A 16,398-nucleotide genomic window follows, 5' to 3' on the forward strand; every position below is an offset into this window, starting at 1 on the left:
ACGGTTGCAAGGAATAGAATGCAGTTTGCTGCAATGCCACCAGGCAGACAGCCACACTAGTGGTTTTAAACATGTAGAGCTCATATAATGCGTTATGTGCTTAAAAGGGAATCTTGATTGACAGCTGTTTTTGGATCTTGCCTGGCAAGGAAAGATTCCTCTTTTTGGAGATGATGCCTTTGTTAACATAGCGCTGATTCAGCCCATTTCTATGAGATCTCAAAAGAACCCCAGCTGGTTATTCTATATGAACAGTTTCTAAGCATGGATGATAAAACGACAAAAGAAAAAAAAATGCCAGTTTGGTCCAACCAAGCCATGCTATCTATCAACTCCAGCTGACATTGAACTAATAACAGTCACATTTGAAGCATGGACGTTTGCTGTAATGTTTCAGGCCCTGAAACTTTCAGCATCGCCGTGTGCGGACTGCACTGCGTACGCAGCAACAGCAAGCCTCATCTCCCTGGCAACAGTTTCATTTGTCACAACACAAGTTAAACGACTGCCACCAGATACAAGTGACATCATGAAAACTGGCCAACAGAAATAGCAAGCAAAAAGGCTGCACGTTAACCCATCTATGGCACGAATCTTCACATTTAAATAATAATTCAATGTTTCATAGTATCTACACGGCTGCCCTTTACTCCCAGTATGTAGCTTTAGAGTGTTTGCTTATGGAGGGACCATATTGTCATAATATTTTCGTATTGCTGTGCTTCAAATGGTGGTACTTATACTCCACCGCCAAAAAGGATGCAGGCTAAGGCATTATGTTACCAACATAAGAGTGTGCCAAGGATGCTTTTGTACATGGTGGTATTTATTTGGCAAAATATATATACTTTTTTCATGTATTTATTTTGACCAGCGAAGTTTTTATCTTTACATGGACAAGATAGACTTAATATTTTTGTTTATGCTGTTGAGTGACTTAATTGTTCTTTATTATTCTCTATGATAAATCAACTAAATAATGAGTTATCAATGTATATAGAGATAGTCTTATTTCTTTATTATTTCCTTTTTAACAGAGAGTAAATTGTCTGCTTTAAAGGTTGATTGATGCAGTATTTATATCATCAGAAAATATTACTTGTTCTAGAAAATTATTAACCAGGGAAATAAATAGAATTTAGGATTTTATTAAATAATAATTACAATAGCATGGCTTATACAAATAATTTTAAAAAATTATATATATATATATATATATATATATATATATATATATATCTTTACTGCATAACTTAGTTTGCATAGAGTAACAACACAGGTTCTTGTTGCGGAATAAGATTGACAGACCTTCCATTGCTTACTGAATTGAAACTGGTAGTCTGACTATATCATCATCTCGGGGGTTTATGCAGCAAACAATGGGAGGTATTAAAATTGACACACACCAATAGTTACTGTTACATGAATAATGACCTACCCCCACTCCATCATTATAAATACAAATTTAACATTGACTGGTTTTATGCTGAATGCTGTGTTACACATTGCACAACATATAAATGACTGTCACACTGAGATTTAGACATTGTGGTTATGTAGAATTAAATGGACACTATAGTCACACAGACCACTTCAGCTCAATGAAGTGGTCTGGGTGCAATGTCCCTCAGGTTTTAACCCTTCAGATGCAAACTTAGCAGTTTCAGAGAAACTGCTATGTTTACATTGCAGGGTTAAGCCAGCCTCTAGTGGCTGTCTTCCGGACAGCCACTAGAGGCACATCTGCAACGCTGGAGGCATAGTATGCCTCCATCACGCAGAGCGTCCATAGGAAAGCATTGAGAAATGTTTTCCTATGGACACTTTGAATGCGCGCGGGGGAGGAGAGGTCACCGGCACTGGAATCAGGTAAGCTGCTGAAGGGGTTTTAACCCCTTCAGCGCCACAGGAGGGGGACCCTGAGGGTGGGGGCACCCTCAGGGCACTATTGTGTCAGGAAAACCGCTTTGTTTTCCTGACACTATAGTGATCCTTTAAATATTTTCTCTAAAGGATCTCTGTATTTTTTAATATTTATTGGTATCGTCAAATAGTGACATTGTAATTGGTGCCACTTGAATGAGTACCCATGAGAACCAGTACCCCCAGCATTGGAGCATTGACTAATACCTGACTTATGTTTGCGTGTGCACGCAGTTTTTGTGTAGTGTTATATTGTTGACTCATATAATGACTATTTCCTAATAACCCAGAATAACAGCACTGCTTGCGGTGAATTACAGTAAACATACGGCCCTCATTTTGCCATTTGTTCTTCAGATGTTAATTTTCTTTACCCAGGTTCAGTTCATGCGACATCTATTGCAGCTTCACGCGTGGAGCAGGCATTGTCCGAAGTGGCGTCATCGCTGCAAAGCAGTGCACCTAAGCAAGGTCCCCTTCACCCATGGATGACACTGGCTCAGATCTGGCTTCACGCAGGTAAGTGGTCAAAACTAATGTAGAGTCAGAACTAAAACAAAAAGGATCACAAGTTCATTAGGTAGCAGAAGATCGATTCACAATTCTAATGAAAGCTTCCCCAAATATGACATAAACCGTGCTGTGTATTCCTTACATGCAGTCTGCATTTTGTTTTACTCTGGCGTGGTAGGTTTTTGTACACAGGACCGTTAATGCTGAGCAGAATTCTTGTACAATGTCTCAAATATTTGCCTCCATGTTGCTTTAGGGAAGAGAAAATCTAATTAAAGCATAAAATAAATGGCATGGGTTAGGGTGCAAGGAGCTTCCCCTGTCTCCTAGCACATATTTTTGATATTTATAATTTTCTGTATAATTCTAGGTAGTGCACTAAAATGGGGTCACTTCCAGAGTGGAGTGTTCCTTAAAGGAACACTAACTTCAAAAATAAATATATCATGTGAGGGACCCACAGCACATGCAAGACGATTGCTCTGTCCATGAGAAACTTCTCAGAGAGAAGTATTGAATCCATTGCATTAGTGGGTTTGGGGCGTCATGCTGTATGTGAAGACATTTGAAAGTTAAAGTTTTTCAACAAGGGAGCGCCTCTAGTGGCTCTCAGTCTGACACTCACTAGAGATGAGGGTTCGGACAAATATAATTATTACCGTTTCTCAAAAACTGTAAAGTTTCACATTGTGCGGGGAGGGGGGGGGGGGGGGGGGGGAGAGAGGGAAAAGAGACAAAACATATACATCAAAATCACTTTATTAAGGTGAAGTGGTTGTGGTGCTTAAAGTGTCCTTTTAAGTCTGTTGTTTATTTTTTTAAGTGTATGTTTGTAAAACTTTCATAAGCACAATGGAGTGGCTTTTACCATAGTTGCTCAGATTACAAAAGGACAATAGGGACATACACAATTGCACATAATATTCATGTCACAAATTTGAATGTTTCTTGAGTACTTCCACTGAAAGAATAGGATTTAAAAAATACTCCAAGCACCATAGTCATAATAGTGCCAAAAGTGCTCTCGCACTGTCCCACTGTAAGTTTAAGAATGGTTTGAAAAAATACCTCGAGTCACTCTGATCCAATGAGCAGCTTTGTGGGATAGGGCTTAGCAGTGGAAGCTTTCAGCTCCAGTGCAGGTAGTGACATACTGCGGATAAGTTGTCAAACTCTTCAATGACTTAACTGCTTACGGAGTTAGAGAAGCAGGTCACTCTTGGCACCATAACCACTACAGCCTGCTGTTGCAAGCTGTACCACTTTAAAAAAATCTATATGTTGTAATAAGGGGACTGTTTGTTTTATACTTGTGTTTACTGCTAGAATACGTACTCGATGGATTAACGCCTTAGTGAACAGTAGAGTGTATATTAGGGTTAACCATAATATGTCCAGACTCCATCTCCATCCCCCCACCCTGGTTATGTTTGACTGAGGTTTGAATCCAGCTGTATGTCCATGATCTGCTCTAGGTGACATTGTCTTAATCTGAGGGTAGAGCTGTGGTCTAATAAATAACACACACTGTTCAGGTAGGAGAAGGGCAGAAGCTTTTCAAATCTCACCCTGGGTGGTAAGTTAGCCTAAGGTTTGACCTGTAGTATTGGATGCTTGGAATTACTTTGCGGCAGAAGCTAATTACACTTCCATTCTCTCAAAATGCTGACGGGTTCCTGTTAATAACCAAGGGAGACGTGAACGAGGGTAATGAGAAGGGAGGTCAGCTTGGCTGTTTCCCAGACATTGTGAGCCTTGACGCTCTCAAACAAAACTGAGAATTGATCGAGGCGTTTCATGGTTCTGACTTGCCCTTTCAAAACCTAAATGAAAATTGTTGACATTAAGATTTCAATATAAGAACAATGAGTATTCTGGCAGATAATCTTCATTCCTAGATCATAACTACTAATCTCATTATCCTTAGCCAGTTAAAAAGATGGGTGCCTGGCAACTTCTCTTCTATAACTCACTTTTGACTGTTTCTCTGAAAGGATCTAAATAGTGAAACTAAATTGCAGAGACTACACGTCTAATGTGTTTCATTTTTTGTTCACTCAGTCCAAAGTGCTAGACTCCTAACAAAAGTCCTGACTTATATTTAAATTATCACTTTAATAAGATGCAAAAAGGGGACACAATGTTACTATTCATATATATTAACTGTGGATCTTGCTGTCAATTGTGAGCTGTGCCTGTCCACTACAACCACCGCCATATCTGTCAATATACAGGTGCAATTTAAAATAGTGTAGAAAAAATTAAACAAACAAAGCTATATATTTATTGATTATTCATAGATGAAAATCTACAACTTAGTGATTTATAGAATATTAGCATGGCAGTTTTTCTTTTTTTTTTTTTTTTTATTTAACCCCTTAAGGACACATGACGTGTGTGACACGTCATGATTCCCTTTTATTCCAGAAGTTTGGTCCTTAAGGGGTTAAAGACAACTCACTGCCCAATAAATACAGCTCATTGAGTTGACTACAATGTTCTTCATCCAGTGTGATACAGTATGTACTCTGAGCGCTTTTAATTACACCACTAAGTGAGCAGTTAAAATAGAAAGGTGAACAGCGCTAGAGATCAGAAATTGTACATACGTTTAGTAGAAATACTGGCCAGCGGAGTAACTTAAAAAAAAAGGAGAAACAAAGATACAAATAATGGTACAGTATGTATGAACGATATAATTCCACAAGAACAAATGGGTTATATTCACACTCACACTTTGAGGAGCTATATCAGCTCGGTGTTAAGAGCTTGGACGGAATAATCCCCGTCTATGGATTTCTTGAGGTTCCAGATCGTTGGTGAGTTTATAGGTGTAAGTATTCGTTATATGAAAAACAAGAGTAAAATACGCCACATGGTCTAGTACGTAAATATAAAATATTGTAGTAAGAGTAGATGATCCTACTTACATATACTAGAGCAACGACCTGCTCTAGTTTGGAGAATTTCAGGTGGAATAATCCCCACCTCGGGATATAGTGGACCCAGGTATAGCAGCAAAGCAGTATTAAATAGGAAGGAGGACAAAAAAAAAAAAAAAAAAATGACTGGATAGTTTAAAAATTATATATACTTTAATACAATAAGTAAAAAGTGAATAATACACTATAAAACCAGTCCTGTATAAAAGTCCAAAATTCTTCCTCACTTGACGCGTTTCGCCGAAGCTTTCTCAAAAGCTTTCTCAAAAGTTTCACTTTTGAGAAAGCTTCGGCGAAACGCGTCAAGTGAGGAAGAATTTTGGACTTTTATACAGGACTGGTTTTATAGTGTATTATTCACTTTTTACTTATTGTATTAAAGTATATATAATTTTTAAACTATCCAGTCATTTTTTTTTTTTTTTTTTTTTTTTTTTTTGTCCTCCTTCCTATTTAATACTGCTTTGCTGCTATACCTGGGTCCACTATATCCCGAGGTGGGGATTATTCCACCTGAAATTCTCCAAACTAGAGCAGGTCGTTGCTCTAGTATATGTAAGTAGGATCATCTACTCTTACTACAATATTTTATATTTACGTACTAGACCATGTGGCGTATTTTACTCTTGTTTTTCATATAACGAATACTTACACCTATAAACTCACCAACGATCTGGAACCTCAAGAAATCCATAGACGGGGATTATTCCGTCCAAGCTCTTAACACCGAACTGATATAGCTCCTCAAAGTGTGAGTGTGAATATAACCCATTTGTTCTTGTGGAATTATATCGTTCATACATACTGTACCATTATTTGTATCTTTGTTTCTCCTTTTTTTTTAAGTTACTCCGCTGGCCAGTATTTCTACTAAACGTATGTACAATTTCTGATCTCTAGCGCTGTTCACCTTTCTATTTTATCTGTCCATTTATCACAAGGTAGAGGGAACACCTTGTTGGTGAACTGCTGCTCACCCTTGAGAAGAGAGCGCTTATTACCCTTTTGCACTAAGTGAGCAGTATTTGGTGGGATGCTGCTATAGGTTCTGACATGGCTCTTTAAAGTGACAGTCACCTTAACCTACATTAAATTGGACAGAACAGGAAACCAAAGAGATCTGTAATGGCTTTCATTATTGCTTTGGGATTAGTGCGCAATGCCAAGAGCATTTCAGTGTGAGCAGCACATAACAATAGCTAAAATCAGGGGATACACCCTTGCAGCCCCTCACTCCCACTGATAAATAACAAATGACATCATTCCTGATTAGTCTTTCTACACCAGGCTTTATAATCTAGATATAGTGAGATAGTGATATCCAATTTTAGAGATTATTGCTGATAGAAATTGTCATTTTTGATGTATCAGTATTGTCTGTAAGCTGTGATCAATTAGAAGTTAGAATGCTTTCCTAACCTGCTCAGCAAAATCATACAAACAGCACCCACGCACTCAGACTTATTAATCAGCATGGAGCCTGGTTACAGAAAAAAGTCTATATTTCCTGCACCGTGCCTATGTGTCGGAATGCCAGTCACAGGGAAAGTGAAGGTTTTTTATCCCCCTTACCCCAATCTGCTCAGAACAGTTCTTACTAGCTCACAGATGCCATGGGACTTGGTAGCATTTAAAGGGAGACTCCAGGCACCAACACATCGTTAATGCATTTTCTAATTTTGCTCCCTTGCATTTCTTCCTTACCAGTGTACATTCAGTTCAGCTGCTGACAGTACTGCTTGAGCTGAACTGCTGAGTGTCATGTACCCTGCATTAGAAGAAGAGGACCTCAGTGGGCCATGTCTGTCAATTATGTATTATGCCCCCCACCCACCTTCTCAAATTAGAATGCTCACTATAGGTAGGTGGGGAACATTAAAAAGACACAAACACACAAGCCTTTCAGCTCACTCACTGCTGTCATTGGCTGAGCTGCATGTACATGTGTAAGGTGATAGGGAAATAATTGTTAGAATAAGCAGTGTGGCATGGAAGGCAGTATTAAAGGGACCCCGAGTGTCCCTCCATGATTTGTTGTCTAGTCTCTGGACACTGTCCCCAGTTTGACAAAAACTGGGACTTTCCATTGCAATGGAGTCTGCCCCTTCTCAGCTGCATTGATAAGGCTGAATTTACACTTGCATATTGTCAATGTCAAAATATATCCAACTGAAATTGTAAATTCTACATTATAAAGGCAGCTGAGGAGGGTGCAGTCTCTGTGTAGCTTGGTGGGCTCCAATTTATATCACCTTCTAAATGGTTTGACATAAAACTGGGAAATTATGTCCTTAGACTCTGCAAAATAAACACTGCTCTCTGTCTAGCTGCAATGTTTACAAAAGACTGTCCCTTTAAAGTGCAGAATGATACAATAATGACACAGCATGTATAGCATGAAAGCAGTCCTAGTGCCCAGAGTGCCCCTTTAAAGCAGATTTTTTTTTTTTACTATCACATTCTCTGTTGGGTACAAAACTCACCCAATTTCACAGCCATTGGGGACATGCTGTAACAATAGACAGTGTGAAATTTCACCTCCTGCCTCTTTAGGACAGAGCAACTTCTCAACCCTCAGTGTGATGGAATTACAACCTGTTTTAATATTCCACAGGCTGATGCCAGGGCTCGTTTCTTTTATATAATATGGAGCACCTTTGCCCATATCCGACTTTAGATTAGATGTGTCTTCAGAGAGGTCTGTGTCATGTTTGTCTTTTTATTGCTTTTCATATTGTGTGTTTATTTTGGCTTTCGTGTGGTCCTCAAGCATTTTCATGCCAGAGGATAGGGTAACACAGTGCTCGGGTATTGAAAGCCTTCTGCGAACTCTGTAGTATGCTGCTTAGTTCTTTTACACCAACATTGTTGGCATGTTAGTGATGCCTAATCATTTCAAGTAGGCCTTCTGCCACAGAAAATTGTGTGAATCCCATGATGTTGAAGACCAAAGGCAATGTGACCATAAAGTTTCTTTACATACATTTTAAACAATGATGCAAGCAGATTAATATAATTTCATTGTTTGAAGGAACACTATAGGGTCAGGAGCACAAACATGTATTCCTGATCCTATAGTGTTAAAACCACCATTTAGGTGGCCCCCTTAAAAGATAATAAAACGTACCTTATTTCCAGCACTGCGTAGGTCCGCCGACACCGGCCCTGCCCCGATCTGCCTCCTTGCTGACATCATCAGAATGTATTATTTTTAAGCCAATTCAATGCTTTCCGACAGGGAATGCATTGGACTGGCTGAAATTGGCAAGGAGGCATGGCCAATCAGCACCTCCTTATACAGGGAGTGCAGAATTATTAGGCAAATGAGTATTTTGACCACATCATCCTCTTTATGCATGTTGTCTTACTCCAAGCTGTATAGGCTTGAAAGCCTACTACCAATTAAGCATATTAGGTGATGTGCATCTCTGTAATGAGAAGGGGTGTGGTCTAATGACATCAACACCCTATATCAGGTGTGCATAATTATTAGGCAACTTCCTTTCCTTTGGCAAAATGGGTCAAAAGAAGGACTTGACAGGCTCAGAAAAGTCAAAAATAGTGAGATATCTTGCAGAGGGATGCAGCACTCTTAAAATTGCAAAGCTTCTGAAGCGTGATCATCGAACAATCAAGCGTTTCATTCAAAATAGTCAACAGGGTCGCAAGAAGCGTGTGGAAAAACCAAGGCGCAAAATAACTGCCCATGAACTGAGAAAAGTCAAGCGTGCAGCTGCCAAGATGCCACTTGCCACCAGTTTGGCCATATTTCAGAGCTGCAACATCACTGGAGTGCCCAAAAGCACAAGGTGTGCAATACTCAGAGACATGGCCAAGGTAAGAAAGGCTGAAAGACGACCACCACTGAACAAGACACACAAGCTGAAACGTCAAGACTGGGCCAAGAAATATCTCAAGACTGATTTTTCTAAGGTTTCATGGACTGATGAAATGAGAGTGAGTCTTGATGGGCCAGATGGATGGGCCCATGCCTGGATTGGTAAAGGGCAGAGAGCTCCAGTCCGACTCAGACGCCAGCAAGGTGGAGGTGGAGTACTGGTTTGGGCTGGTATCATCAAAGATGAGCTTGTGGGGCCTTTTCAGGTTGAGGATGGAGTCAAGCTCAACTCCCAGTCCTACTGCCAGTTTCTGGAAGACACCTTCTTCAAGCAGTGGTACAGGAAGAAGTCTGCATCCTTCAAGAAAAACATGATTTTCATGCAGGACAATGCTCCATCACACGCGTCCAAGTACTCCACAGCGTGGCTGGCAAGAAAGGGTATAAAAGAAGAAAATCTAATGACATGGCCTCCTTGTTCACCTGATCTGAACCCCATTGAGAAACTGTGGTCCATCATCAAATGTGAGATTTACAAGGAGGGAAAACAGTACACCTCTCTGAACAGTGTCTGGGAGGCTGTGGTTGCTGCTGCACGCAATGTTGATGGTGAACAGATCAAAACACTGACAGAATCCATGGATGGCAGGCTTTTGAGTGTCCTTGCAAAGAAAGGTGGCTATATTGGTCACTGATTTGTTTTTGTTTTGTTTTTGAATGTCAGAAATGTATATTTGTGAATGTTGAGATGTTATATTGGTTTCACTGGTAAAAATAAATAATTGAAATGGGTATATATTTGTTTTTTGTTAAGTTGCCTAATAATTATGCACAGTAATAGTCACCTGCACACACAGATATCCCCCTAAAATAGCTAAAACTAAAAACAAACTAAAAACTACTTCCAAAAATATTCAGCTTTGATATTAATGAGTTTTTTGGGTTCATTGAGAACATGGTTGTTGTTCAATAATAAAATTAATCCTCAAAAATACAACTTGCCTAATAATTCTGCACTCCCTGTAGAGATGCATTGAATCTATGCATCTCCATGAGGAAAAGTCTGCTGAATGGCAGCAACCCCAGTGGCCTCGTACTAATACGCTCAGGCTATATAATTGCGCGTCTAATTATGTGCAGACCTACATCACACCCATCCTACCATGGCTTTTAAACAACCACGGAACATCTATTCTGTGTCTCCCAGTCTAGTGTATAAGCCAGGTAAAAGCTCGCTAACATGGGCAGTACTCCTGTAACTCCTCTTATGGGAATCTTTCATGTCACGTTGCCTTCTTTGTGATTTTAAAGCCTGTATTCACCCTTCCCTGTTTAACCTAGTTATGTACCTCAAGTATGGTTTCATTTTTCTTGGCTATCGGCCTCAGACTTTTTTCCCTCAGGAAGGCCTCCGCATAAAGCACTAGGTCCCACTGGTTCCCAACAGTAAATCTCATGTCTATTTGTCTCTCCCTACTTATCATCATACTTTATGTTTATTGATTTGACATGAACATTCTCTTGTTTATTGCTATATTTACAAATTGTGCTGATTCTCACATGCCATACTTCTATTCTATTATGTTGATATAACTGAGGTTGCTTCTGCCGTTGTGGCATTGCAGGCATTTTTTTATTTATCGGCACAATAAAAATAAAGAATAAAAAAAAAAAAACATATATATGCAATTGATAGTGGTGCAATCTGCTTTTAAAGATTCCATTTAATATCATTGAATGAAATCCTTATTTATTTATTATTGAGCAGTTACTGAAAATCATGTGTGTCCGCAACCCTCCCAGACTGGATTGTGGTGTGAACTATCCCTAGTTTACTTTCTATAGAGCAATGTTGTAAGAATATCAGAGCTAACTGAACACTGCCATTCTATTGTGGTGGTTATAGGGCACTCAGGCAAGAAATTACCTACCAGCTAGTATGGCAATAACTGATACAATGATTAGAGGCATCAAGCTGACAGTAAAAAAGTCTCATCTGGTCTAAGATGCCATACGTGTTAGAATGAAGCTCGCCCAGTTATTTTATGTGACCTATTAGAGTCTTAAGAGGTGTAAAGATGTGTTGCCTTGTCTTTCACCCATGGCTCAATGTGATGGCAGCTAAAAATTGCTTTAAGTAGGAGGTTAATTTCTGCTTGTTACTGCTCAAGATTATAGCTTTCACGTTGGCACCTTCCACAGTCTGCATTGCGAGCTATTTATAGAGGCTTGCGCATCCACTTGTAATGCAACATTTAACCCTTTCAATGCGGACGTTGCCTACAAGGCAAGGAGCCACCTGCGTTCTGCCCTTGGGGGCATATGTGAATACTGTGGTCATCTGTAAGGAATCAAAAGCCTACGTTGGAAGCACCAGCCATATAAGCAGGCTGTTACACGTATAGGAATACCAACCATATTAACAGGCTGCTAAAGGGTTAGGAATGCCAACCATATTAACAGGCTGCTTAAGGGGTAGGAATGCCAACCATATTAACAGGCTGCTTAAGGGGTAGGAATGCCAACCATATTAACAGGCTGCTTAAGGGGTAGGAATGCCAACCATATTAACAGGCTGCTACGGGTGTAGGGATGCCAGCCATATTAACAGGCTGCTACGGGTGTAGGAATGCCAGTAATATTAACAGGCTGCTACGGGGGTAGGAATGCCAGTAATATTAACAGGCTACTACGGGGGGTAGGAATGCCAGTAATATTAACAGGCTGCTACGGGTGTAAGAATACTAGCCATATTAACAGGCTGTTACATGTGTGGGAATGCCAGCCATAATAACAGGCTGCTACAGATGTAGGAAAACCAGTTATAGTATCAAGGCTGCTATGGGTATAGGAATGCCAGCCATATTAACAGGCTACTAAAGATGTTGGGATACCAATCACATTAACAGGCTGCTACGGATGTAGGAATGCCAGTAATATTAACATGCTGCAACAGATGTAGGAATGCCAGGCATATTAACAGTCTGCTACGGGTGTAGGAAAGCCAGTAATATAAACAGGCTGCTACGGGTGTATTAATGCCAGTAATATTAACAGGTTGCTACAGGTGTAGGAATGCTAGTAATATTAACAGGCTGCTACAGGTGTAGGAATGACCGTAATATTAACAGGCTGCTACAGGTGTAGGAATGACAGTAATGTGACCCGGTTGTTACAGGTGTAGGAATGCCAGCCATAATAACAGGTTGTTATAGGTGTAGGAATGCCAGCCATATAAACAGGTTGTTATAGGTGTAGGAATGCCAGCCATAATAACAGGCTGCTACAGATGTAAGAATACCAGTTATAGTAACTAGGCTGCTACGGGTGTAGGAATGCCAGCCATATTAACAGGCTACTAAAGATGTAGGGATGTCGATCACATTAACTGGCTGCTACGGGTGTAGGAATGCCAGTAATATTAACAGGCTGCTACGGGTGTAGGAATGCCAGTAATATTAACAGGTTGCAACGGGTGTAGGAATGCCAGGCATATTAACAGGCTGCTACATGTGTAGGAATTACAATAATATAAGTGGCTTGTTGCAAGAGTAGTAGAGTCAGACACATTAACAGTGTATTACAGAATTAGAGAGCCACACAAAGCCATTTGTAAAGTTTGTCAGATTGTGCATGGTATCTCCTTACTGCCTGTTTACATTATTGAAGAGAAAGGGCTCAAAGTGCTGGCAGGAGCATTTGCAGAGATCTGGGAGATACTCTGGATGCTTCATGTTTACAAACAGATCAACATCTGACCAGCGATCTCAGGGAGCAGATTACACTGAGCAACATCTGACCAGCGATCTCAAGGAGCAGGTTACACTGAACAACATTTTACCAGCGATCTCAGGGAGCAGATTACACTGAGCAGCATCTGACCAGCGATCTCAGGGAGCAGATTACACTGAGCAACATCTGACCAGCAATCTCAGGGAGCAGATTATACAGAGAAATATCTGACCAGCAATCTCAGGGAGCAGATTACACTGAGCAACATCTAACCAGCGATCTCAGGGAGCAGATTATACAATCACGTATTGGCGAATGACCGATAATCGTTTCTGCCGATTATTAGACCCAATATTCACCATATTTCTAATAATTGGTATCGGTCTTGTAATTTACCAATGTTACCAATAACGTACTCACCTCTCCCAGTCACCGCACACAATCTTCCACATCTGGAAACTCTAGCCGCCAGCCAATGAGGCGCCTCGTCGCGACCTCATGTCACCCCTCCCTGTGAGTCTCGTATGCGGAGCTCCGCTAAAGGTTGTGAATTATCTACTGTAATGTACTGGCTGGCTGCCGGAGAGTGATAGGAGTGTGATTGCTCTCATTGCAGCAATCCTCTTTTTCTTTTCTTTAATTAAAGCTTAACCTGTAATTGAAATACACAACAGAGATGTATTCGGGAAATTATATATGGAAGGGTTGCTCCAACCCTTTAATTAAAATGCATTTTTAAACTTTAAAGGAACACTACAGGGTCAGGAACACAAACATGTATTCCTGACCCTATAGTGTTAAAAACACTGTCTGCCCTCCCCCTTATAAGCCATATAGTTCTAGATATGATTCTCTACATAATTCAGAGCAGACAGTAACACATGTATAAAACTTGAAGTTCCATATGGTATCCTGTCTGTTCATAGAGTTCCACATGGAATGCTCTAGATAGCTAGGAGCAGACAGTAACAATTAGAAGCCACAATGTTCCAAGTGGAATGCATTAGTTAGGAGCAGACAGTAACAATTAGAAGCCACAAAGTTCCAAATGGAATGCTATAGATAGCTAGGAACAGACAGTAACAATTGGAAGACACACAGTTCCACATGGAATACTCTAGTTAGGAGCAGGCAGTAACAAGTAGAAGCCACACAGTTCCAAATGGAATGCTCTAGTTAGGAGCAGGCAGTAACAAGTAGAAGCCACACAGTTCCAAATGGAATGTTCTAGTTAAAAGCAGACAGTAACAATTAGAAGCCACAAAGTTCCAAATGGAATGCTCTAGATAGCTAGGAACAGACAGTAACAATTAGAAGCCACAATGTTCCAAGTGGAATGCATTAGTTAGGAGCAGACAGTAACAATTAGAAGCCACAAAGTTCCAAATGGAATGCTATAGATAGCTAGGAACAGACAGTAACAATTGGAAGCCACACAGTTCCAAATGGAATGCTCTAGTTAGGAGCAGGCAGTAACAAGTAGAAGCCACAAAGTTCCAAATGGAATGTTCTAGTTAAAAGCAGACAGTAACAATTAGAAGCCACAAAGTTCCAAATGGAATGCTCTAGATAGCTAGGAACAGACAGTAACAATTAGAAGCCAAAACGTTCCAAATGGAATGCTATGGATAGCTAGGAACAGACAGTAACAATTAGAAGCCACACAGTTCCAAATGGAATGCTCTAGATAGCTTGGAGCAGACAGTAACAATTAGAAGCCACAAAGTTCCAAATGGAATGCTATAGATAGCTAGGAACAGACAGTAACAATTGGAAGCCACACAGTTCCAAATGGAATGCTCTAGTTAGGAGCAGGCAGTAACAAGTAGAAGCCACAAAGTTCCAAATGGAATGTTCTAGTTAAAAGCAGACAGTAACAATTAGAAGCCACAAAGTTCCAAATGGAATGCTCTAGATAGCTAGGAACAGACAGTAACAATTAGAAGCCAAAACGTTCCAAATGGAATGCTATGGATAGCTAGGAACAGACAGTAACAATTAGAAGCCACACAGTTCCAAATGGAATGCTCTAGATAGCTTGGAGCAGACAGTAACAATTAGAAGCCAAAACGTTCCAAATGGAATGCTATGGATAGCTAGGAACAGACAGTAACAATTAGAACCACACAGTTCCACATGGAATGCTCTAGATAGCTTGGAGCAGACAGTAACAATTGGAAGCCACAAAGTTCCACATGGAATGCTCTAGCTAGCTAGGAGCACACAGTAACAATTAGAAGCCAAAACGTTCCAAATGGAATACTCTAGAATAGATAGCTAGGAATGGACAGTATTAATTTGAAGCCATAAAATTTCACATTGAACAATGAGACGTTATCTGTAGCAGAGCTATAGGAAGGAATACATTACACTATCAAATGCAACTCATAACCTTAATAATGTTTATCATAAGATTGTTTATTACATAATCTGTTTGTGCTATGACAAAACTGTACGAACAAATAATAGTTGCAAAGAAAAAAAATATCCATTGCTATCTAAATGCGCAATTATTTTGTTGCTTTATTGTATATTGGAGACACCAGCTGCCCTTACTGTACAGCCTGTTTTCCTCATTTCCACCCTTGAACTGCATGCTCTAAACCCCAGTATATAACAAAACTCATTTATACTAAAAATGGCTTGCATGCTTTAGTGAGTTAACGTTTACACTGGAATGATCAGGGGCCCAATCTCTTCAAAACCATAAAAGACATTTCTGCTGACATAACTTGCTGTTCTGTTAATGAGTATGTACACCAAAGATGATCTTTACTCTCTGACCCCAAGGTTGTATTAGTTACAATTTGCATAATTCAGATAATATTGAGAATTTGGCAGCAAGAGTATTATTCATTAAACAGCAAGTTGCTGGGGGGGGGGGGGACCATTGCATTGTAAGCACTGAGTCCCCGTAATGCCTGAGTGAGGCATAAAACCTCAAATTAATTAATCAGTGACAGTGCTACTTTAATGCATGTATTTGGAGTTAATTATATAGCACAGTGTGGGAGTAAGGTTAATACAGCAGGTGTAGAGATGGTGAATTAAGATTTAGATTATACTCTGAATGTGATTTGAAGTACTTGTTAGGGTTGTACACAAGGCATGGTATAGGGTGGGATTTGGGAAGGTCTCAAGTCACCATACGTGGGAGGACTCATAAAATATAATCTTTAGCTGAAACCCTGGTCTTTTTGCTACCTAGCAACACCCCTGGCAAGGTGACAAGTCTGAAATAGACCGAAATAGCATCATTCAAAAACGAGGAACTCTGCAATGGGAAACATTTTCCAGTCTCACTACTCTTTGAATGTCCATTGTCCGTTCATGTTTTAATGAATTAAAACCCCCTTTGTGAAAGTTACTTTTAACTGATTTTCAAAGGGAAACTATGGAATATAGTTCTTTTTAGTGCATTCTCCACTCTCTGGGCGCTGAACCATGCTG

At 40.0% G+C, this 16,398-nt stretch overlaps 1 protein-coding gene across 2 annotated transcripts in view; it reads left to right on the forward strand.

Moving 5' to 3' along the window:
* TTC7B (tetratricopeptide repeat domain 7B) overlaps positions 1-16,398 on the forward strand; it is a 163,181-nt gene that overhangs the window by 120,654 nt on the left and 26,129 nt on the right. For both annotated transcript variants that reach the window (XM_063440135.1, XM_063440136.1), the window contains one exon: positions 2,302-2,442. In XM_063440135.1, coding sequence (XP_063296205.1) covers positions 2,302-2,442 — 141 coding nt within the window. The remainder of the gene's footprint in view (positions 1-2,301; positions 2,443-16,398) is intronic.

The sequence above is a fragment of the Pelobates fuscus genome, chromosome 13, assembly GCF_036172605.1.
Source record: "Pelobates fuscus isolate aPelFus1 chromosome 13, aPelFus1.pri, whole genome shotgun sequence".
NCBI lineage: Eukaryota > Metazoa > Chordata > Amphibia > Anura > Pelobatidae > Pelobates > Pelobates fuscus.